Source organism: Gekko japonicus, unplaced genomic scaffold (assembly GCF_001447785.1).
Source record: "Gekko japonicus isolate JY-2015 unplaced genomic scaffold, Gekko_japonicus_V1.1 scaffold203, whole genome shotgun sequence".
Classification (NCBI taxonomy): domain Eukaryota; kingdom Metazoa; phylum Chordata; class Lepidosauria; order Squamata; family Gekkonidae; genus Gekko; species Gekko japonicus.
In genome coordinates this window covers 1,142,202-1,166,807 of record NW_015170280.1, presented here as the reverse complement: position 1 = coordinate 1,166,807, position 24,606 = coordinate 1,142,202, and the positions used below count along the sequence as shown (strand labels likewise).

The following is a 24,606-nucleotide window of genomic DNA, read 5'->3' as shown; positions in this document are numbered from 1 at the left end:
ATTCATAACTGAGCCAGGTGGACTAGTATGAAGCTACTTCAGGTGAATGGAACTTCCATGTTCAGGCAGAGTACTTCTAATGCTGGTTGTTTATGCACTGCTGCCCTGAATAGCCCTAGACAGCCCAGGCTAGCCCAATCTCATCAGGTCTTGGAAGCTAAGCAGGGTCAGCCCTGGTTAGTATTTTGGCGGGAAACCACCAAGGAAGTCCAGGATCACTATGCAGAGGCAGGCAATGGGAAACCACCTGTGAATGTCTCTTGCCTTGAAAACCCTATTGGGTCACCATAAATTAGCTGTGATTTGATTGGGGGTGGGGGAGCCCTGCTGGTTGAGCTTCCAGAGTCACCTGGTTGGCCACTGCTGTGGAAACAGGATGCTGGAATGCACAAACACAAATAACATCAAATAGGGCAGGTTCTATATGGAACAAGAGGAAGCTGTACAAAAGAGGCGGTCTCCACTTGTCCCGAGAGGGAACCAGGCTGCTGGCGGTTAAAATCAAAAAGGTGGCAGAGCCGTTTTTAAACTGGCCCTGCCTTCTGCTGGGTGAGGCTTCTGGCTCTTAGCCTAGGGACTCTTACACTAGGGGCTCTGTAAGAAGCCCAGGAAGGACCAGAAAGTCTCCTTGTGTTCCCAGTAAAGTAAGTAGACTTTCCACAAGGAGGCCCACATAAATATGAAGGGTTTTAAAAGGGGGGTTAAATATAATTATTTTTTAAAAAGCAATTATGAAGGCAGAATGCCAGCAGAGGGTTGGGAGCTATCCAGTGTTTTGCATGGAGTGTCACATGTATGACTATCTGCCCACTAGACAGAAGTCTTGGGTGTGTGCCCAGTGCAAGGATCTTCTGGTTCTCAGGGAATGAGTTAGCATCCTTGAGGCCAAGGTGGCTGACCTGGAGAGGCAGACAGTCAGGCGCATGGAGAAGACTCTCAGGGACTTTTTAGATATGTCCCACTCTGAAAATGGCAGCCCTGCCGCTGTCAGGGAGCATGAAGTTCGAGAGGAAAAAGGGCACCGTGCTGAGGATAAGGGGAATGTGCCCTCAGAAGTGACCTCTTCTTCAGTTGGTGAACGGGTATCCTTTCACACCAAGGAACCATCCCTGGGCAGGGAGGGAGGGGGTCTCTTGGTAGTTGGTGATTCAATCCTTAGGCAGGTAGACAGCTGGGTGGCAAACCTGCGTACTGACTGTATAGTGACTTGCCTGCCTGGTGTGAAGGTAGCGGACATTACTCGTGTTCTAGATAGGCTGGTAGACAGTGCTGTGGAGGAGCCAGTGGCCGTGGCACCAATGATGTAGTGAGGGTGGCATGATAGAGGTTTACAAGATTATGCATGGGATAGAGCAGGTAGAGAAAGAAGTACTTTTCTCCCTTTCTCACAATACAAGAACTTGTGGGCAACAATGAAATTGTTGAGCAGTTGGGTTAGAACTGATAAAAGGAAGTACTTCTTCACCCAAAGAGTGATTAACACATGGAATTCACTGCCACAGGAGGTGGTGGCGGCTACAAGCATGGATGGCTTCAAGAGGAAATTGGATAAACATCTGGAGCAGAGATCCATCAGTGGCTATTAGCCACAAGGTATAGATAGGAACTCTCGGTCTGGGGCAAGTGATGGTCTGTCTTCTTGGTGTTTGGGGGGGGGCAACAGTGGGAGGGCTTCTAGTGTCCTGGCCCCACTGGTGGACCTCCTGACGGCAGCCAGTGTTCCCTCTAAGCTGAGTTAGTGCGAGCTAGCTCACAGTCTTTTAGCCTCTGGCTCAGGAAGGATGGCTCCAGAGCAGACTAATTTATGCAGTAGCCAAATCACTCACAACTTTAATGCCAGTAGCTCACAAAGTTGAATTTTTGCTCTCAAGACTCCACAGCTTAGAGGGAGCATTGATGGCAGCTGGTATTTTTGGCCACTGTATGACAGAGTGTTGGACTGGATGGGCCATTGGCTTGATCCAACATTGGCTTCTCTTCTGTTCTTATGTAATCTGGGAGACCCAGATTCAGATCTTCACTGTGCCATGGAAGCTTGCTGGGTGATCTTGGGCCAGTCATGCGCTCTCAACCTAACCTACCTCACAGGGTTGTTGTTGTTGTGAGGAGGAAATGGAGGAGAGGAGAACAATGTTGTAAGCTGCTTTGAGTCCCCAGTGGGGAGAAAGCAGGGTATAAACAAACAGAAAAATAAAATAGGCAGCCTTATTCTGATTTAGCAACCTGAGTAGCCCTGAGTAGTGGATGTTCGTCAGAGCTGGGAAGCTAAGCAGGGTTGGCCACCTTGGATGGGAGACCACCAAGGAAAAACGGGGTTCTTATGCAGAGGAAGGCAATGGCAAACCATCTCTGCTTCTCTCTTGCCTTGAAAACTCCATGAGAATTCACCAAAAGTCAGTTGTGACTTGATGGCACTCAATTAATTGCTTATTCTGAGTTAGGCTCTGTCTCTGATGATCTATCTGCAATATGGAGATAACACCTTAGAGCGTTGCTGAATGGATTATTGAGATGACATTTGCAAAATGCTTTGAATGGTCAGAAGCTGCCTCATAAAGCCACTCTATGGAATAGCCAAGGACCAGTCCTTAGGCAGAGTGCCAAATCAATGCACAGCTCCAATGTAGGGCTTTACAAACCCAGCTCCAATGTAGGGCTTTACAAACCCAGGGTAAGCTGCAGGGCAGCAGGAAAAATGAACAGTTTCAGAAACACCTGGTTTTAGTGCGCAACCCCCACCCCACCCCAGAAGTTAATTGTGACTTCTGTGCATGTTACAAAATAAACGATGCTAGATTCTGGGTGGATTCTTGTAAATCTCAAATGGTGCATAGAACCTGGAGGTGACCAGGAGAGGATGCAATGAAGGAAGCCAGCAGAGGAAAGGCTGTAGCTCAGTGGAAGAGCATCTGCTTGGCAGGCAGAGGGTCCCAAGTCTAGTCCCTGACATCTCCAGTTAAAAGGACTAACGGTAGGTAATGTGAAGGAGATGTGAATCTGGAGCAACAGGTGGGAGTGGGTTGAAGGTCTCTCTCTTGTATTCATTATTATTATTATTCCTGTTGCTTCTGCTTTTAATTCTTCCTGGCTGGGTTGCAATGTACCATCAGCTGCATCAATAGCTGTGTTTCATAGCATCTGTGCTAATCATGCAGGAACAGGTCCTGAAAACATAAGAACATGAGAAAAGCCCTGCTAGATCAGACTAGTGGTGGTCCATCTAGTCCAGCACCCTGTCTCACACAGTGGACAACCAGCTCCTCTGGAGGGCCAGCAACAGGGCATAGAGGCTGAGGCTTTTCCCATCGCTGCCTCCTGACACTGGGAATTGGAGGTTTACTGCCTTTGAACATGGAGGTTCCCTTTAGTCACCCTCACAGTGCACCAAGGAGGCAAGAGGCACAACGGGGAGATGCCTGGACAGAACTCAGCCTAGAAAATGGTCTAAAGAATAAAATAAACATTGCCAAATCTAACTGAGCTTCTTTAAAAGGCTGAGAACTTTTGCTAGTGATTCATTAAACACGCCCCTGATTATTAATGGACTTAAAGGAGAAAAGACCAAGAATGCGACCTCTGGATTGTTGCACTTCTTCCCTTGAAAAGTTTAAAAAAACAAAATCTTAAGAGAGGACAGGCCCAGGGTTGGAGAAAAGCAGAAATTCTTTGCTTTCATTATGATGTGACTGTAACATTATCGTTAAATAATTGCCATGCCTATAAACGCCGCCCCAGTTTAATTTGAGCTTCTAGCCTGCTCCCATTCTTAAGACCTTGTGCAGGTCACCCTGCTGTTAAAGCTGCATTCCTTCATGTGGGGTTCTGCTGTTTAGCCTTAGACTGAAAAGCTGCAGTGGGTGAATCTTCCCCTAGTCCAGCCAGGGCACTGGGGAAATGCCACGGCAGAAACAGAAGTAGGCAAGGGCAGATCTGCTCACACACTCTTTGCCTGTGCTGTTCTTATTCCCAGATGTAATTAGAACAAGACATAGAAAATGCAGTTGAATTGTATTTGGGAGTCAACATATGTATGTACATATGTAAGTGCTGCCAAGTCACAACTGACCTATGGCAACCCCAGCAAGGGGCTTTCAATGCAAGTGAGTAGCAGAAGTGGTTTGCTGTTGCCTTCCTCTGCAGAGTCTTCTGAGAGCTGATAAGATTGGGCTCTACTGTGCTGCTTTCCCTCCCTATGTGGGATCCAAACACGATGTAAAAACTCCCTTGTAAGTGACAGCTGCTGTACCTTATAAGAGAATTGTCCAGCTTTGCCAAATATAAGAACCCTGACATTTCCCTTTGAAGGAAGGGTCATGTGAGTTCCAATAAGCCTTAGAGACTGATCTGAATTACTGCTGATTTGTGTAGTTCCAGAAGGATAGTCTCTGTTCCTCCCCACACCAGCCTTGCTACCAGCTGAGCTCTTTTGACAGCAGCCCCGGTCTCATCTAATTGCTTCTGCAAAAGGACTCCTCTGTTCTTCCCATGGGAGCTTGTGTTTAAGAGTGCAGGGCACACGGTTTTAAATAAATTCATTCTTACATTTGCAATAAGCTGCAGATTTGGTTTTTCCATCATGCCTGCCACAGAAGGGGGAAAGGTGTCCTTAATATCCAGAGAAGAGTTCTGACGAACTGGAAAACTTAAGTGCTCCTTTGTAACTTTGCAGTCAGCCTTAATAAAGGCATTGTGTGACTGTTGTTCTTGGTCATGACTCACGTCCAATGAAGTAGGCTGTAGCCCACAAAAGCTTCTGCTTCAGTAAATCCACTAGTCTTTGGCTGCTTTTCTGCAAGAGACTAATATGGCTACCCTGCTGATGCTCTCCTTAGAATGACTAGTATTCCTAGTCATTGTGATGGAAAGTGCCATCAAGTTGCAACCAACTTATGGTGACCCCACTGGATTTTCAAGTCACGAGATAAGCAGAGGTGGTTTGCCATTGCCTGCATCTATGTAGCAACCCCAGACTTCCTTGGTGGTATCCCCGGGCCAACCCTGATTAGCTTCCTAGTGATTGGGGAATGTTAATAACATGAACCCCATTCACTGTTAGCCCATGGCCTTGCACTTGCTCCCTCCATGGCAGTATTCAGAGTCCAATTTTATAACACAACAACAGAGATTTGCTTTCAGCCCAACCTAGCACTCTTCCTGGCTCCATCCAATTCATTATCCACAATAAAATGACTGTGAAAACTGAGAGGGTATGCATTTCTTTCCTATCCTCCAGGATGGGAAGAGGAAGTCCCTGATTTTACACCATCATTCTGCATCAGTAGAGTCATGCAGCTTGGCATTGTCCATAGAACATCTATGTAGGCAGGAGGCTGGGATGTGGCACAGCTGTTTTAATCCCTGGTGACCCATGGGGATGCAAGCTTCTGTTCCAGAACATCTGCTCAAGCAGTAACAGAAGTCCATTTCCACCCCAGTTTGCCACCTGCACTGCCGTGAGCATCTCTTTTTGAAAGGAAACTACCTGCCAATTAGGCATCTGAAGTCTCCTCTGAACAGCCTTGCCCCTTGCCGTGCAAGTTGTAGAGGACGGCAATTAAGCATGGCACAAATGGGGGATCTGTGGCTGGATCCTGCCCTTGGAAGTCAGCCTCCAGTGTGTGAGTCAAAGCCCCAGCCCTGGAGAGCCCTCCCCATCACTGCTTGTTGTGCCAAAGGGTGAAAGGGGCAGAAACCTTCCGAGCAATGGGGAGTCTCTCCGCATTCCAGGGCTTCTGAAGCAGCAGTTGAAACCAGAGTGGAGTCCTGCGGCGTTTGTACTGAAGTTAGACAGGCAGGGTTTTGTAGGTCATGCTGTTCCCTGTTCTGGAGGTTGCACTGTCAACACTGGAAGAAGCTTCAGCAGACTGCCATGTCTTTTGTAAAAGCCCAAAATACAGCCAAAGTTCCCTTAATAAATTGAGCTGTGTTTTTTTCTTCTTCAAATTTCCGTGGTATCGTTTCTCACATAGTCTCTCTCTCACACACTCTCTCTCTAACACACCCACTGTGGAAGCAATCCTAACCAGGTTTACTTGTAATTAAGTACCATTTTATTCAGTGGGGCTTACACATGGGACTGCAGACTTAAAAGCTATCTACAGGCTACTTTCATGTGTGCACGGAGAATTCAGCACTGAAGCCAGAGTTCTCATAGCAAGTAGTTGTGGAACTTTTAGAATTTGTAGCTGGGGTTTTCTTTGGGCTTTCCCCCCTCTGAGCTGAATTTTTGTGATTTGTCTGCTGATCTATATATACATGTGCTTAAATCTGATATCGTATTTGTCTATGTGTGACAGTAGGCAGTTCCCTAACAGATTCTCCAAAGCTGGCCTTGCTTTTGTTGTTTGATAATTGGATAATACTTAGCAAAATTCTTCTCATACTCATCACATGAATTCTTACAACACACCCACAAGGCAGAACAGCATGATCACCCCCGATTGCCAATTTTGGCTCTGCTCCCACATGGAGAGATTCTCCTTGTAGCCCTCATTGCTGTTGAGAATACAGAGGCATTCATAGCAGCAGTAGAGCATCCACACAGCAGTTTCCCCTGCCCATTCCTTGGCTCAACACCCCTCCCCAATTTCTCTCCACATACCTGCGCGTTTCCCCTTATAACCCTGCAATGAAAAGAACTAGAGACTTGATTTTTAAAAATGAAAGCTGGTGATGGATCATTGTAATGCTAAACATTATAGTGATTTAGTAATTTGTTTTTTTAAGTTTGAAAAAACAAAACAGCCAAGAAATATTGCGCAAGACTAATAATATAGCACCTTGCCTGAGGTAATGTAGCACGTTCCTGAGTCAAGTGAGATTTGAGACAGGGAATTTCTGGCTCACAGGTCCCTGGTGGTGATCCAGGGACTGAGACTAATGAGTTACAATTTAGAAAATTAGATTTACGTCAGAAATGACAGCAATAATAATTATTGTTATATTTTAATCCAGACATACTTCACCACACCCAGTTTTATCCCTGTAACCAGGAGCAGATTGGGCATTAAGGCTACTGGGACTGTTCCCAGTGGCTTAATGGTCTGCCCTGCCCCCAATGGCAAGAAGGAGGCTACACCACACGGGGACAGCAGCATCTGGCCTGGCTGAGTCCTGGTGGAGTGAGCCTGGTTGGACAGGCAAGGAAACTCTCTCACCCTCCCTCCTAAAGGGCGGGGGCTGTTTTTAACTCACAGTCTGCTCCTGTTCACAATGACCCTGTAAGGTAGGTTAGACTGAGAGAGAACAAGGTGAGATTCATAGCTGAGCAGAGATTGGAATCTGGACCTCCATACATGTTACACATACATGTGAAGCTGCCTTATACTGAATCAGACCATCAGTCCCATTGAGGTCATTATTGTCTACCCAAACTGGCAGTGGCTCTCTAGGGTCTCAGGCAGAGGGCTTTCACATCACCCATTGCCTGGTCCCTTAACTGGAGATGCCAGCTGGGATTGAACCTGGAACCTTTTCCTTGCAAAGCAGAGTTCTCTTCCACTGAGCCACGGCCCCTTCCTTACTGAACCTCAGCAGTGTACCTTCTAGTCCATGTCAGGCCAAGGTTTGTGGCAAATTCTTCCCTATCCAAACCATGTGCCAGCTTGGAGATGTCCTACCAGTGTGGAAAAGTCTCCTTGGTGGTGGAAAGTGCTGTCAAGTCTCTGCTAATTTATGGCAACCCTGGACGGTTTGCAAGGCTTGAAACAAACACTGATGGGTCCTTTCCACACTTGGATCTCATCCCTGGTTTTATTAGAGTTCAACCCGTGACACAATACCTTGCATTTATCCCTGGTTGTAACGGCATCCGTTCATCCTGGGTCAAGTGTGGGGTGAAACCGGTGTGACCTCAATGTAATGTGGAATCAAAAAAATACCCCGAGATAATTACAGGGGTGAACTCGAGTGTAGTGTAGAACGTAAGTTCAGGGACAGAGCTGAACTAGGATTTAAGGTCTAGTGCAGAAAGTTTGCCAGTGCCTGCTTCTGCACAGCAACCCCTGGGAACTTCCTTGGTGGTCTCCCATCAAAGAGCTAACTGGGACCAAACCTCCCATCCAAGAGTTAGCCAGGTCCGACTAGCCTGAGCCACCCAGCTCAGGATACAAAGGGAACAGGGTGTGAGTAAACAGGACAAAGTCTCCCATTAAAGAATCTGGTGACTAGCTCCCCACTGGGTGGGGGCAAGGCTGCTCCCGAGCTGCCAGAAACAAGATCTGTTACTTTCTAGAAGCACCAAAAAGGCACTGGAACCATGGCTTGCTCTTCCCTGCGTAAATGACCTTTTCTGCCACGTGGAGAGGCCGGAGTACATGACCGGCAGTTCCTTCGTCTAACTCTTTGGAAAATTATCCTCTCTCAGGAGCTGGAAGTCAAAGCCTCCCTTCTCATGTCCCCCACCCTTCTTTCTTATTCTTTCCCCCTTTTCTGGGCCTGTGGGGTCCTTTTTTTCTCACTCTGAAGCGGAGGTGTGGATATGAAAGGCTTTCTCACACACTCAGAGGCTTTTCTTTGCTCTGGCACAGCGGGGCTCCCCCTACCGCGCCTAATTGCTTACCAACTTTGTGGAGGCTGAAATGCTTCCCCAAAGTGCTCCAAGGACAAAGGTACAAAGGAGTGAGTGGGAGGCATTTTGAACCCTCCTCTGCTATCGGGCCTTGAGTCATGCAGGGATGGAGGGGGAGCTTTCCTATATGGGGCTCTGTGCCCAACCCCTCTTGTCCTTCTGCCATTTCAGACAACAAAGGCCTCCGACAGGTCAGCTTTTAGCTCTTGAAAAGGTGGAGGAAATTGCCCTGGAAGAAACTGAGCAGTTAATGAGAGCAGAGGAACTTGAACCAACAGCTTCCATACCAGAAGAGGCTGGGTGGGTGTAGCTGGAAGGGAAGTCCAAAAACATCAGCAAGGGGAGTAGGGATCCAGCCCACTGCCCCACAAAGAAAGACTGGTACAAAATAGAGTTTTCTTGGCTGACCACTTCTTGGATGTCAGGACTTCTAGGACATCCTTTACAGGATCAATTGCCTTGTGAGAAGAGAGCATGAGAAACTGGCAGCAGTTTTCTGTACTATGAGTTTATTAGCAAAGATACAAGTCCAGCTTGGAAGAGGAGGCAGGCCCCCTGGCCGAGTTCAGGACAAACACCAGACTCTTACATGCTCCTACAGTTCAAGCTTTCCACAACTTTGGCCTGTCCTGACAGTCTGCCCCCACCTCTAGAGATGGCTCTGTCTGTGACCCTCCCGTACTCCGCTGTTATTCTTGCTCTGCTCGACACATTCTCCCATGTGGTTCCTCGCCTGTTGGCAGGGCCACAGGCAGGGCCAGCCCCAGTTTTTTTTGGCACCATAGGCAAACTAGGGTTTTGTCACCCCCTGTTCAATAGACAGACAAGTGAGCTGTCTAGAAGGGCTGTTTCACTTACTGAGCATTCAAAATGAACAAAATGAAAATGAAAACAAGTCAGCCCTTCAAAAGCCCTCCATATTCCATCATGGCAGCTACAGAAGACCAGAGTCAACAGATATGATGATTCTAGAATTCCAGGCTTCCCTTTGAACTAGCGGAGGAGGCTCCTCTCACCTTTTTGGCAGCCCTCAAAATCCGGTGCCCTAGACCTAGGTTTGCCTAGTGTTCAGGCCGGCCCAAACCTACGGTCCACTCAGCTCACACCTGGGCTTCAAAGACCACGAATCAGGCAAGTCTACTCCCATTGCCATTGTTGCCACAGCCAGGGGTCAAACTGAGTGGGTCCACAGGGGACATCGTGCTCAGCTTGCTCCAGGGCTGTTTTAATGAGTAATGAGTGGATTTGAGAATCCAGAAGTAAGTTAGAACTTGACAAAGGAATTAAAAGATCAGAGACAATAGCTGAGAAAAAATGAAGTTTCTAGCTGTAGACCCTCTCACCTGCCCCTTTGAAGGAAGATGGGGATTGGTGGGAGAGGGGAAGGGGGTAGATTGGGAGGCTGATTTAAACCAGGTGGCTTGGGCAGGATGGAGAGGAAGAGCACACGTCTCTCAAAGGGGAAGCAGGACTAGAGAGAGGGTACCCAAGCTCACGTGAGCTGGAGTGAGGAATAAGGGTGAGACTAACCCTCCCCCCCCCCGCTATATCTGAGGCCTGCCATCCTGTCACTACTGGCTACAATATCACATCCTGGAGACCCCAAATCCACGAGCGATCATCCTGGAGGAGCCAGGACCTGACAGTCCCTTTCCCATGAATGTCTGGGAAACTGGGGAGCAGTTTGCACAAAGCAATAATCAGCCCAGAAACTGCTACTGGAAGCAACATGCAAAGATAGTTGGGGAGGGTATTGGAGCAGAAGCCGTTAGGAAGTGCTCAGACTTGCTCTTCTTCATCGTGTCTCATGTGAAAGTAAGTTTATTTTGGGCAAGATGTGGTCAGAACATTCAGGGAGGGAGACAGCTGCAAGGAGAGGGTCACAAATCGAGTCCTAGTAGTAAAGATCAACAAGATTTCAAGGGTATAAGCTGTTGAGAGTCAAAGTTCCCTTCATCAGATAGGAGGATTTAACTGACCTATTAACCGGCTCACCAAAAGCAGTGGAGAAATTTCTCCTTAAATATGGCCAGGGGAGCTCAAAGCAAGAGAGAGAGAGAGATTGTTGATTGACTACTTGTCATTCCTAGGATAGTATGTTCCTGTGTTTTATAAACTGTTTCAATTTGCACATCTAACCATTTGTGCGCCTGACTACAATCCTGGAAAGAATTGGGGGCCCTGTGACCTACTCAGCAGATTGGTGCACAGCATAAGAAACATCCCAGCCCTTCTGAACCTAAGCCTCTGTAACCCTATTTACATGTACAGACATAAGTGCTGCCAACTGACTTATGGCCACCCCAGCAAGGGGCTTCCAAAGCAAGTGAGAAAAGGAGGTGGTTCTCCATGGCCTTCCTCTGCAGAGCCTACCATGGTGGTCTCCCATCCAAGTACCAGCTTCTGAGATCTGATGAGATCGGGCTATACCGTGCTGCCTTCCCTCTACATAACCCCATTTTTTCACAGTACTCCTGGCCTCTACCATTTCTGCCTTCCCTTCTTTTATTGTCTCTTCCACTGTCAGCATTTCAGATAGTAAATTCCTCATGACTATGGGTGGAAAGCTTGTATTTTTTGCTTAAAGGTAAAGATGTCCCTTGCTCGAAAGCCAGTCGAGTCCAACTCTAGGGTTGTGGTGCTCATCTCCGTTTCCAAGCCGAAGAGCCAGCGCTGTCCGGAGACGTTTCCGTGGTCATGTGGCCGACATGACTAAATATCAAGGCGCGCAGAACGCTGTTACCTTCCCACCGAAGTGGTCCCTATTTATCTACTTGCAATTTCTCGCTTTCGAACTGCTAGGTTGGCAGGAGCTGGAACTAGAGACGGGAGCTCACTCCGTCATGCGGCAACCCGGGTCTCGAACTGCTGAACTACTGACCTTCCACAGCCTGCAGTTCAGCGTCTTAACCACTCGAGCCACCGCAGCTCCTACTTTTTTTTTTTTCCATACGGCACCTTAAAGACCAATAAGATTTCCAGGGTATAAGCTTTCGAGAGTCAAAGCTCCCTTTTGTCAGATGCCAGCTTTGACTCTTGAAAACTTTTACCCTGGAAATCTTGTTGGTCTGTAAATTGCTACTGGATTAAAATCTTGCTCTTCTACTGCAGACCAACAGGGATACCCACTTGAAACTTTTTTTGCTTATGTTACTCTGTAAGGCATCAGAGAGGAGATCTGATAAACAAGATGCCTCAGTGACAAGTTTATCTCAAGCAGGTAAGCTCAGAAAAGTTCCTCTCACAAATATCTTGGGCAACCTCACAAGTACATCTTGGTGAAATTTCACAAGTTAACATGGTGCATGCACTGGGCCACAGACAGAAGTGGGAACACAAGCCTTGGGCACCTAAAAAATAGGGCAGGGGTATTCAGTGATACACACACAGACAGAAGTGCAGGCAACAGCAACACATTATTTGAAAGCTGTACAAGGCCTGTTGTACAACCTAGCAGTTCGAAAGCAAGAAATTGCAAGTAGATAAATAGGTACCACTTTGGTGGGAAGGTAACAGCATTCCGTGCGCCTCGGTGTTTAGTCATACCAGCCACATGACCACGGAAACGTCTTCGGACAGTGCTGGCTCTTCGGCTTTGAAATGGAGATGAGCACCGCAACCCTAGAGTCGGACTCGACTGGCTTTCGAGCAAGGGAACCTTTACCTTTACCTTTTACAAGGCCTGTTGTAGGCTTGCTTGTTCTCAGGAGCTGGAACTAGAGACGGGAGCTCACTCCGTCATGCGGCAACTTGTTCTAGAGAGCTGACAAAGAGCAAAATGACATAATTCACTTCCTCAACTTGAGTTTGTAATAGAATTTATGAAACGGTGAGTCTCCCTGCATATTTTCTCAGCAGGAGGAAAGCTTGGATGCTGCACGCAAGGCTCCCTTTTGATATCCTTCCTTTTGATGAAGATGCTATTCCAGCCACATTAACTAACTTTGCATCTGATTGCCTGTTTTGTTCCATTTAAAGGATTCAGACCATCAGTTCCTCAGAAAAGCGGCTTCTAACAAAGTACTTAGCAGAAGCAGTTAATTGTGCCTAATGGGTTTGGTGGCTTGACTGTCCCCTCTCTGGCTCAGGAATTAAACAAGAAATCACCATTAGAATGCAGAGAGAAAGGGATGAGATTAAGTTAGCTGGCCAGCTGTTGAGAGAACCCCCCACCATCTCTTTTTCTTGAATATAAATAAAATATTTTATCTAAATACAATCAACCAAATTCCTTGCCAAGAGACACCTCTATTACTTGAAAACCAGGGTGGTGTAGTGGTTGGACTAGGATCTGGGAGACCCAGATTTGAATCCCCACTCTGACATGGAAGCTCTCTGGGTGACCTTGGGCCAGTCACACACTATCAGCCTAGTCTACCTCATGGGTTGTTGTGAGGGTGAAATGGAGGAGAGAAGCTTGTAAGCCACTCTGGGACACCATCAGAGAGAAAGGCAGGGTGTAAATGAAGTAAATGAACAATCCATTGTTGCAAGTTGCAGCCATAATGGCTGGCAGTTGACCTGCATACTATACTTGTTCATGCAAGAGGGTGTCTTGCACAGAAACTCTTGCAATGCTCATCTTTGGTGCCATCCAAAGGAGAGTTACCCCCTTCCAAACTCCTTGATATCAATGGACTTAGAAGGGTCTTAACTTGGCTTAGGACAGCACCAATGTTCCCTCTAAGCTGAGTTAGTGTGAGCTAGCTCACGGTTTTTGAGCCTCCGGCTCACACATTTTTGTCTTAGCTCAGGAGGAATGGCTCAAGAGCAAACCAGTTTATGCAGTCGCCAAATCACCTGCTCACAACTTTAATGCCAGTAGCTCACCAAGTAGAATTTTTGCTCAGAAGACTCCATAGCTTAGAGGGAACATTGGACAGCACTGTTGGCCTCCTCACGCATCAGTTAAATATCTATCTAGGACTATACACTTCCTTTGCAGTAGGTAAGAGGAAATTCCTGGAAAGTTAGCAAACATTGGGCATCTTCTTTTTGTTTATATGTGCATGTGTGTGTGCCCACAAGTGAGTATGTGTGCTCCTGGAAGTCATGGCGACTTCTGGTGACTGACCCCAACTGGGCGCCTGGAGGATATTCAGAGAGGTGGCTAAGTGAAGCCTGCCCCCACCTCCCGCTTCTGGTATTTCAAAGAGGTCTCCCGTCCAAGTACATGCCAGACTTGACCCTACTTAGCTTCTGAGATCTGATGAGATCAGGCTTGTCTGGGCTATCCAGGTGAGGGCCATCTTCTGATGGACACTTTGTTCTTGGTGGTGGGAGATTTGAACTGAACCTTAGCCGCTATTTATTTATTTATGAGAATTTTTACATCACCTCTCCAGGAAACCTGCCTAAAGTGACTTATAAAAATAAAACACTGTAAAAACATAAAGCGTTAACAATTATCCATTAAAAACCAGCATAAAACAATCAAATGGAGCATCAGAACATAGCGAATAAAGGAGTTCAAAATGAATACCAGTTTCCAAACTAAAACACACAATACACGTGGTAGTAAAGGATCAACTCCATAATTCAAAGCCTTTGTAAAGAGAAACGTTTGGCTTGGCACCTGAAAAAGAGCAACATAGGTGCCAGGTGAACCTCCAGTGGGAGGGTGTTCCATATAGACAAGGTGCCACTACTGAAAAAGCCATGTCTCTGGTTGCCACCCACCTCTCCTCTGAAGAAGAGGGCACAGAAAGCAGGGCTTGCAGGGCAGATCTCACAGGGTGGGCAGGACAATATGGGAGGAGGCAGTACTTGGGCAAGCTGGGTCAACTGTTCGAAGCAGAGTTGCAGATGACAACTGACCCACCCAGGCTCTGTAGCTCACTGGGCCACTAGGGCAGTTCCTTCCCAATCCCAGCTGTGGCACTCAATTAGAACCAAAGCTTTGGGAGTTTTGCTATGGAACTGACAGTCTCCCTGTTCTTGCTAAAGACCAGCTTTCTGGAGTCCCGTATGCTTAAAAAGTAAAGGTAAAGGTTCCCTTGCTCGAAAGCCAGTCGAATCCGACTCTAGGGTTGCGGTGCTCATCTCCGTTTCAAAGCCGAAGAGCCAGCGCTGTCTGAAGACATTTCCGTGGTCATGTGGCCGGCATGACTAAACACCAAGGCGCACGGAACGCTGTTATGCTTGCCTCTCTGCAAAGTTCAAAACCTCTGAGAAGACAACCCAGCCTTTAAACCTTGTTGACTGCTTTTTACAAAAGCACCAGGATTGTGCTGCAAAGATACATCAGCCTAAATTGATGTCCTGGTTTCTTCTTTATGTGCCCCAAGGTCCCACTGAGTGCTCTCAAACTCTGCAGCCTTTTGAGTCATTTTTTTAAAAAAATTCTGCACAGTTCACTTCCCTTTTCCATTAACCTCTGAATAATGGGAAGCTTTTCTGCAGAGGCACAAGGGCCAGAAACAGCCACACAGGCCCGAGGCCTGGTCTTATTACAGACCTAAATCATATTCACAAGCTTTAAAAATGACTTAATGATTACTTTGGCAATGGCTGTGAGCAGACAACAGTTGAGATTAGTGGCAAACGTGTAAAAGGGGGGGGGGGGGAGGAAGCTTTGCTAGTGCAATTGCTGTGAACTGCCCAATTCACTTTCTTATTCTCTGCTGCTGACTGCCCCTCCCAGTAATTTCTGGTTTAGTTCACAGGCCAGACCAACAACATGGCTCTAATTAACCCTGTCACATTTGTCAAAAGATGTACACACAAGTCTCATGGGAGGGGTGTGTGTGTGTATTTGGGGGAGGGGTTCCCAGCTTAAGGCTGCTGTGTGTCATTCCTGGATTGTTGCAACCATGGGTTGTGTGGTGGGCATCCTGTAGAATTTGTGAATTGCATCTCCTTGTCTGTATGGACCCTGAGAGTTCATATAGACAAGAAAGGGGACCCGCGATACTTGCGGGGGTGGGGGGAGGAGGAGCTCCACGGGAGGAGAAGGAAGCAGTGGCAGGTGAGCCTTCTCCCCTGACCCCCCCTGACCCCGGCACCCATGGCGAGGCCCGCGCCCCTCCAAGCCTTCTCCCTCCCCCCCCAGCACCTACAGCGAGAGGCCTGAGCTGGGCCCACCGAACTTTCTCCCTCCCCCCTTCCCTAGCGGTGGCGAGGCCTGGCTGGCCCACCAAACTTTCTCTCCCCTCCCCCTACCCCAGCGGCAGCAGCAGCGAGGCCTGAACTGGGCCCCCCAAACTTCCCCCCCCCAGGTGGCATGAGGGCTGAGTGACTTATAGCCGCCGGCTGGCCAAGCCTTCTCCCACCCCTCCCCCTCCCTGGCGGCAGTGGCGAAGCCGTTCTCAGAGCGTTCCCTGCTCCTGCGCTCTTTTACTTTTGGGGGGATTTAAATATCCCCCACATATTTTTTCCAAGTTTTCAGATTTTTCTGCACATATAGGGATTGCCCCAAACGTGCAGGAAAACCTCCCTGACCCCCAAGAGCCCCCGATGTGCTGATTTAGATATCCGCACGGAGGGGGAATGTTGGGAATTAGATATATAGATGGTGAGAATGTGCCAGCATATGTGCTGTGTGGGCCACCTCTGCCAGCAGCAACCAAACTGAGACTTGATTAGCCACCGGCAGGGCTTTTTTTCCGGGGGAATGCACTGGAACAGAGTTCCAGAACCTCTTTGACAAAATCCTTTCAACATGTTTAAAAGTTCATGAGTTTTCAGTATACAGATTGAAAACTTCATTTCCCTCTTGAAAGTTCTGGCAACTCTTTTTCGCGCACGCGCGCACGCGCACCCCGGCCACTGGACAGAAATGGTCAAACTAAAAGAAGTGGAAATGTTGCCCCAAGGGAACAGAAAAGTGGGATTCTGTGGCTGTATATTTTTGCATCAGTGTATACTACATCCGCCAGTCATGAGCCACAGGGCCCATGTCACCCTAGGCTGAGGTGGGGCAGATGCCAGGTCACAGGGCTTCTGGTGGGGCCCACTGTCATAGAACCCCCCACACCTGTTTACCTCACCTGCCACCTGTCCATGTGCCTTTCCTTGCACGCATCAGCCAGTGCTGTTGGGGAAATTCTTCACGGGGGAGTGGGGGGCTTCCACACACCACACCATACTCAGCACCATTTTCTGTACACACAGCTCCCCAGTCTGGCTTTGCAAGCAGGGTTGCACAACTTGTGAGAGGCTGCTTTGAATCCAGCCACCAGCCATGTGGGTTGGCCCATTAGGATCCCAACAGGCAGTTTGATGGTGCTTTCTGTTTTGGCCGGCTGCAAGAACAGGGGTGTTGTCAAGCATGGGACTAAACACCACAGATGGCTGGTGGGGTGTGTCAGGGGGTCACAAGTTGTGCAGACATATAATAAAATAAGCAGTACAAGTCCTGCCCCCCCCAAAAAAAACCTGAGAAAGCCCAGATTCTGAGATGGATGTATAATATAGACCCAGTTTGGTGTAGTGGTTAAGTGCGCGGACTCTAATCTGGGAGAACCGGGTTTGATTCCCCACTCCTCCACTTGCACTTGCTGATGTGACCTTGGGTCAGTCACAAGCTCTGGCACAGCTGTCCTTGAAAAAGAGCAGTTTGTGTCAGAGTTCTCTCAGCCCCACCCACCTCACAGGGTGCCTGTTGTGGGGAGGGGAAGGGAAAGGAGTTTGTAAGCCGCTCTGAGACTCCCTTGGGTAGTGAAGGGCGGGGTATAAATCCAATCTCTTCTCTGTGGCATCATACCCCACTGAGGTCCCTCCCCTCCCCAAATCTCCAGGAATTTCCCAACCCAAAGTTAGCAACCCTAACACTGCTTCCCCATGCAGATAAGCTTTGACACCTGACTGCTGCCAAGTTCCATCCTCAATACATGGCTCTCCCATTTGGTGTAGTGGTTAAGTGCACGGACTCTAGTCTGGGAGAACCGGGTTTGATTCCCCACTCCTCCACTTGCACCTGCTGATGTGACCTTGGGTCAGTCACAAGCTCTGGCACAGCTGTCCTTGAAAAAGAGCAGGTTGTGTCAGAGTTCTCTCAGCCCCACCCACCTCACAGGGTGTCTGTTGTGGGGAGGGGAAGGGAAAGGAGTTTGTAAGCCGCTCTGAGACTCCAAGTGAAGGGCGGGGTATAAATCCAATCTCTTCTTCTTCTTCTTCTTTTCCACATCCTATTCTGTTGCTAGGAGGCAGGCTTTCAAAGGACCTAAAATACTTTTTACAAAATTTTGGAGGTACGGAATGGGGAAGGGGCTGGAGAGTGCAGATTACAGTAGTGATAGGCAAAGGACAAAGACCCATGATCCCTCCATAATGCCCAGATATCAGCTTCCCCTTTTCACCAACATTTTGCTAAGCTTTTCTCTGCAGGGATAAGGACTAGAAGCTTGGCTTTAAACATAAAATCTGAAAATGCTGAAGAACGGTCCCTTAGAAGGAATCAAACAAACTGGAGGTGATCACCACTGTCCTTTGTCCAAGCATTTCCTTACTGCAGGGCACCTCCTCAGTGAGATGTAGTCTTTTTTTTTTAATGCATTTTGTGTGTGCCCATGCCTGGAAATCATGGTGACCTCTGGTAACTCCTATTGGGGCATGGAGGACATTCAGATAAGTGGCTCGATAGCCTGCCTCTGCTTCCCAACCCTGGTATTCTCTGGAGGTCTCCCATCCAAATACTTGCCAGGGTTGGCCCTGCTTAGCTTCCAAGATGTGACGAGATCGGTCTTGCCTGGGCTATGCAGGTCAGGGCCCCAGTGAGATGTAGTCTTGACAGTGTTGGACCTTGGAGATCCAGGATTAAATCAACACTCTACCATGAACCACACTGGGACTGTTTGGACCAATCTGCAACATTACTAAGGATGAAAGGAATAGGAAAAGAGAGAGCCATGGTGTGGTACTTTGAGTTTCTTGGAGGCATGATAAACATGCACAAGAAAGATAGACAGGAACTAATTGTGAAGTGCAGCAGTGCTTCTTACCTTCCAGATGACCCTCCTCTGTCCTTTTTTAATTTTTTTTTTTAGCCTGGGGAGGCAGATGCTCCCCAGCCAAGTAGCTCAAATGACACTGTCATGGCTGAACCCTAAACAACTTGACCAAGAATAGTCCAGCCTTGCAGGTTCAAAATGTTCTCAGCTAGAGATCTGCGAGAGCCAGCATATCTGTAAGAATTTCTTCCCCCACGTAAACCCTTGCCATGGCTTTGTCCACTTAGTTTAAATAGTCCGAATGGATTAGCAGTCTTCCTTCCTGGCTCCTAGTGATAAATAAGAGGCTACTATCAGTCCTGATGGGATAAGCATTCATAACAGTCTATAAAGTGGCAACCTTGTGCACTGTTACTTGGTAAGAACTCCCGATAAAACTCAGTGGGACTTGCCTCTGAGTGAGCATGCTTTGTTATCAAGGAATGGCTGCAAAGTGTATTGTCACACAAAAACAACATTGTCATCAGAAATGATGGTCCCAGGATCATTCATAAAAACAGAAGGAAAGCCAGCCTGAAAGCCACACTCCCTGCCGACTTGGGAGACTAATCTTTCCTCCCGGGCAGGGCTGTCAAGAGGGACAGATTAGGGAGACTAGATCCCAGGGGCCCTGGTCAGGCTTGTGGCCCTGTGAAGCAAGAGAACATTGCAGGGGATTGTGCATATGGGCGATGCCATATAAAATTCCCCCTCAGGACCCAAAGTGAGTTGGGCCAGTCTCAGACAACATCCAGATCCATAGCACATACACAGTTAAGGAACATGCAGGGGGGCCAGCTAAAACTGCTCTTTATTTCATTCTCTTTACGTGTTTAGCATCAAACAGTGAAATGGCCAAATCTGAGGTGAGCTAAGGATAAAGTGAGATACAGCAGAGGAGAAACCAGTGCTGATTAGAATTGCCAAGGCCTTTGGCATGTGTGTGTAACATTCTCTCCCTCCCTCCCTCCCTCCTTCCTTCTTTTTAAGGACACTTTCATAAATCTTCAATGGTGTCTCCCAGACGTTGGCACTTCCGGAGTCCCACATTCCTTCGCATCAAGATCAGTCAAGGGCAGCCATGTCATACCCAAAGACACCTTTAACATTCATGTGTGCATGTAAGAGAGACAGAGAGTCATCTGTCCTAGCACATGCTGCGAGTAGCAGATGGACCCTAAACAAAAATGTGCTGTGCCTAGACAGTGTGCCACCCCATTCAACTGAGGGCAGCATCTGGCAGCGCAAAACATCCTAGTAACCTTGTTTGGTTTTGCATGTTGGGTCCAGCTCTACCCCTAGTGTTTTAAAAGCTATTAATTGCTATTAGAAAGTGTGAGAGAGCAAAATGCTTTTGCATGAGTAGACAAAGCCCAGGGTTACAGTCTGAATGAAACTGCTGGTCAGTGGACAGCACGTGTCAAAAGCAGGGCTGAAATCAGACACAGGAACAGCCATTGCTCATCTTATGAACCTTCTTGGGTCTGTGACATGCAAAGCAGCAGCACAGAACAAATTGCCACTGAGCATGTGCAGAGTGTCTTCCCTGGATTTGACACAATCATACTCCACAGATCTGGAATCAGAAGGGCAGGCATCTGTGAGAGATCTATACAATATTAAGTCCTGGAATCTGCTCTTTGGGAATTAATTTAGGTCACAAAACAGGAGAAAATTATTATTATATTACTTAATTATAGTCCAGCTTTCTCCATATATGGATCCAAAGCAGCAGCTTACATCATTCTCCTCTTCTTCATTTCATCCTCACAACAACCCTGTGAGGTAGATTAGGCTGAGCGAGAGAGAAGAGAAGGCAGATAGAAGAGATTGGATTTATACCCTGCCCATCACTACCTGAAGAAGTCTCAGAACAGTTTACAATCTCCTTTCCTTTCCCTTCCCCTCCCCACAACAGACACCCTGTGAGGTAGGTGGGGCTGAGAGTGCTCTTTCGAGAGAACAGCTCTGAAAGAACTTGTAACTGACCCAAGGTCGCACCAGCAGCTGTATGTGGAGGAGTGTGGAATCAAACCCAGTTCTTCCAGATTAGAGTCCATGCCCCTAACCCCTACACCAAACTGGGGGGGGGGGAGTGAGAGCGAGTGAGAGAGAGAGAGAGACTGCCCCAAGGCTAGCCAGCAAGCTTCCATGGCACAGTGGGGATTAGAACCCAGGTCTCCTAGATCATAATCTGGTACTCTAACCACTACATCACTCAACATATAGATGGAAACATATGTATGCAACACACATGCAAAGCTACTCTAGAAAGGAGTCTACATCTCCTATCATGTCATTCAGCTTCAAATCAATTCCAGCTACACAAATGCACACTGTGTTTTGCAATACGTCTCTGAAACAAAATTCAGCTCTAAGGGCCCTGTAATCCACTGGAGGGTACAGACACCCCCCTCTCTTTCCAGCCATGCCAAAGAAACCTAAATTCCACACTTAAAAGAAAGCTGGTGCTCAATGTGTGATTAGCTTGTGTAATCATTCTTACAAAATTATATGATTTCACTTCACCGCTGTGATTTAAAAATGCAGGGGTGGACTGGGAAGTTAAAATGACCCAGAAACAAGCCAGGCAGAGTTGCTCCTGTGGCGTTACAAGACAGCAGGGTGGAGGCCACTCAGTTCAGACCTGGCTCATGGTGCGAACTATGGGTGCCAATGCACCCATTACTTTCCCTTGGACTGCTGCCATCATTGGTGCCACTGGCCAAGTCTAAGTTGAGAGGTCCCTGCCCCACAGGCAGATCTCCTGGGGCCTGGTTCTCATTGTTCCTGGCTGCCAGCAGCCCACCCAAAACTTCCCCTGTAAATTAAATGGCTAATCCTCTCTTGGCAAAACATATCCTGATTATTTCCGCTGTAGCCATGACAGCTAGGAAATTTTCAAAGGTGAATGCTCAAGATTTTTTCAGGAAACAAAACTCCTTCTGTCAGAGTCTAGATTCCTTGTGGCAGTTGAATACATCTGGCTTAAAACACTGATAATAAATTTGAACTTGTTTGAAATGAACTTAATTAATACAGCTTCTGGAAAATAGAAAAGTACCAGGAGAATGTTGAGAGGTCCTCTTGCAGAGATCCTTTACATAAATGTGGCATTCTGTGATCTGAAGCCACAAGCAGGCCTGAATCTTTTTTATGTGTGTGGTGTGGATGTCTCTAACTAACAGCCTGTTAAATGCCTTACCAAATCCCAGAAAAGTCCCAGGTAACTTGGGTCCCTTGAGTCAAATGCTCTCATCCACACTGAAACCTACAAGATGTGCAGCCACCAAAACACCTCAGGAATGATCAGGATGCTGAAATGCCATAAAGGACGTGGACTGGCCCACACCCCTTTTCTTGAAATATTGATAAATGTAATAAGAGAAGGGCCATTTATTTGGGAGGAAAAGGGCTTCCTATAGAGTCCTTTTAGAAGTTCCTGCTGTAGAGTTCACTTGCTAACAGCAAATATGGCCAACTTCTCTATCTATAGAACCTACTGAATTCTTTTGACGAGAGTCCCAAGTGCTGGAGTTGCGTTTTGCTGCACAAACTGGTCTTATTTCATAATAATGTTGATGGCAGATAGCCAAAGGTGATTCCCAGTTATGTGTGGCATCACATACAAAATATGAGAGAGAGAGAGAGAGAGAGAGAGAGAGAGAGATTGATTAAATTTGGGGCAAAGTTTTGCAGTAGCTTGATCAGGGCCAGAAAAAAATTGCTCAGGGCTACCAGCTGACCATCCCTGGGCATTTCTTCAGACCTTCGTACCATCTGATGATTACTCTGAGTCTCCATGACTCAAGGGTTCACTCACTAATGTGTCTGACTAAGGTCTAAGGTTCCAATTGTGAGTACTCTTTACAAATCCTTTGAAACAGGTTCTTTTGAAAGGTGTCACAGGTTGCATACTGCAAATCACACCTCATCTTTGAACATCTTATACAGTATTGCTTTTCCTGAGAAATACCAAGGCTTGACTTTATGGTCTACAGCCATCGAATGTCACCTACACCCACATGCTGACACAGTCAGGAGACCAGACCCCGATTCTTTTGCTTACTCCAGTCAATATTTTTCAAGATATCGATCTACTAACATGAATCTTTCTGCTGAGACCACCTCCCTCTTGTTCTTCTACATTCCCACAACAGAATTTCCTACATCCACCAAGGATCCTGCATCAGGCGGCAATGGAATGATATATCAAAGACCTGGGATGTTCATAAGATTTGCTACAATATGTTACTTTAATGGCTTACTTCCCACTTTGGACAGCAGCTAGTGTTACAGGATGGCCACTTGGAGGAGGGAATGGAGGCCGGTGGGCCAGGGTCCACTACTCTGTTGTTACCTGTCACCCAGTCCTGTTCCCACAACAAGTCTATCCATAAGCCTTTTGCTCTGGATCAACAACTGGGGAGACAGCTGCTGATATTTGGGGCCAGAGTTAGCACTGGGGTTTCCAGCTGCCAACCCCTTAGGCTGCCCTGTCCAGCATGCTATTCTGAACACTGACCTATATTAAATACTTAATGGGAGAGCAATTTGGAATTGAACCAGGTATCATGTGGAATTCTCAGGACTCCTCCAAGATCCAGCTACTCCAAACAGAGCTGATGCCTTTGCCAGGAAGAGTGCTGGCAGCTAAGACCATGACCTATTTAGTTCCAAAACCTCACCTCTGCAAGTAGCAAACCAGATGCCTTCCCTGGCATGTGATGGCATCAGCTTAAACTGTAGAAGAAAAGGTCAGTGGACTATCTATTGACTTCCATTCTCAAACCCAGTTTAATAAGAGGAAAACAAGGGCAGTCATTTTGGCAGCAAAAAATTGGAGGTGCTGCTCCTTTGAAACTAAGTGTGGCTAACAGTCATGAATGAACAAATCTATCCTGCACAAATTTGTCCAATCCCTTTAAAAATATGTTGCTATGGTACTATTTTGCCCTTTCGGAGTCAGGCAGCAGTGAGTTTGGTAGGTTAAATGCACATTTCCCCTTTCCCTTGCAGAACCTCCTCAGGTCTCGTGATGACAGGATGGGTCATTGAGGAAAGCTATTTACTTGGGAGTGGGGGAGTTCAGAGGCTGCAAGAGAACACAACAGGTCTGGGAAGTTCAGGGGAATGTCTTCATCAAGGAATTAAGACACCCATTCTTGGCAGCACCAAGAGGCACAGGGAGGCGGGGAGAAATTGTGACTACTGTCAGCACTCATTACCACTACGCCCCCCCCCCCCCCCCCCCGGTTTACCTGCATCCACCAGACTCAAGCTGGCACAGTTGAAATAAACCAGGAGGGCTGCATTGATGTAAAGAAGCAATTGATCCATCCTCCACCGGCGGTCCATACCGCATCCACATGGGAATGGCTCTTTCAGCCCCAATGGTCCCGATCCAGCATCGAGGAAGGAGGAAGAGGAGAGCCTTCCACCCAGCGGCAACAGATCAGAGGGCCGGGAAGGAGCCAGGCTCCCGTTCCCGCAGGGCCGGACTGGGCGAAGGCATTTCAGCACCACGGAGAGCTCCCCGGCGCCGCAGCCCCTCGGTCCATGGCTCCTCCTGCGGGAGGAAGGGGCGCCGCTTCTGCCTCCTCCTGCAGCGGCTTCGGCGGCGCCGACAGGCCGGCTCGGTCACCGGAGAAAGTTTCACGGCGGCGGCGACGGCGGCGGGAGGCAACTGGGCTCCGGGGATGCAAAGGCGGAGAGAGGCAGAGCGGGTGCTGGCGGCGGCGGCGGCGGCTGGAGGAGCGGCTCAGTCTCTGCAAAATGCAAACGTGCCGCCCGCGGGCCGTCTCCACCATCAGGCGAGCAGCTCCATTCATGGAAAGAAAGAGCGGAAAGGTGCCGGGGAAGAAGAGCCCTCCAACCCTCCTCCTCGCCTCCCTCCCTTCCAGAAGAGCCGCCCGCGAAGCCTTGCTTTGCTGCCCACCTCCCCCGGCCCCTCTCCCGCCGCCCTTCCCCTCCTTGCCCGAAGATTCGCGCTCCCAGATCCGACCCGGGAGGGTGGTGGTCTTCAGCCCCTCCTCCTCCTCCTCCCTTCAGTCATTAACCTGAATGAGAGAACGAGGCTCTAGCCGAAGGGAAACGGGATCGCGCAGG

General features: G+C 48.0%; 1 protein-coding gene across 1 annotated transcript in view; it reads right to left on the bottom strand.

The window, feature by feature from the left end:
* FNDC5 (fibronectin type III domain containing 5) overlaps window positions 1–24,295 on the bottom strand; it is a 45,554-nt gene extending 21,259 nt beyond the window's left edge. Inside the window, exon 1 of the mRNA XM_015417767.1 lies at window positions 23,760–24,295. Within this exon, the coding sequence (XP_015273253.1) occupies window positions 23,760–23,856 (97 nt within the window). The 5' untranslated portion in view covers window positions 23,857–24,295. The remainder of the gene's footprint in view (window positions 1–23,759) is intronic.
* Window positions 24,296–24,606: the final 311 nt, after the last annotated feature.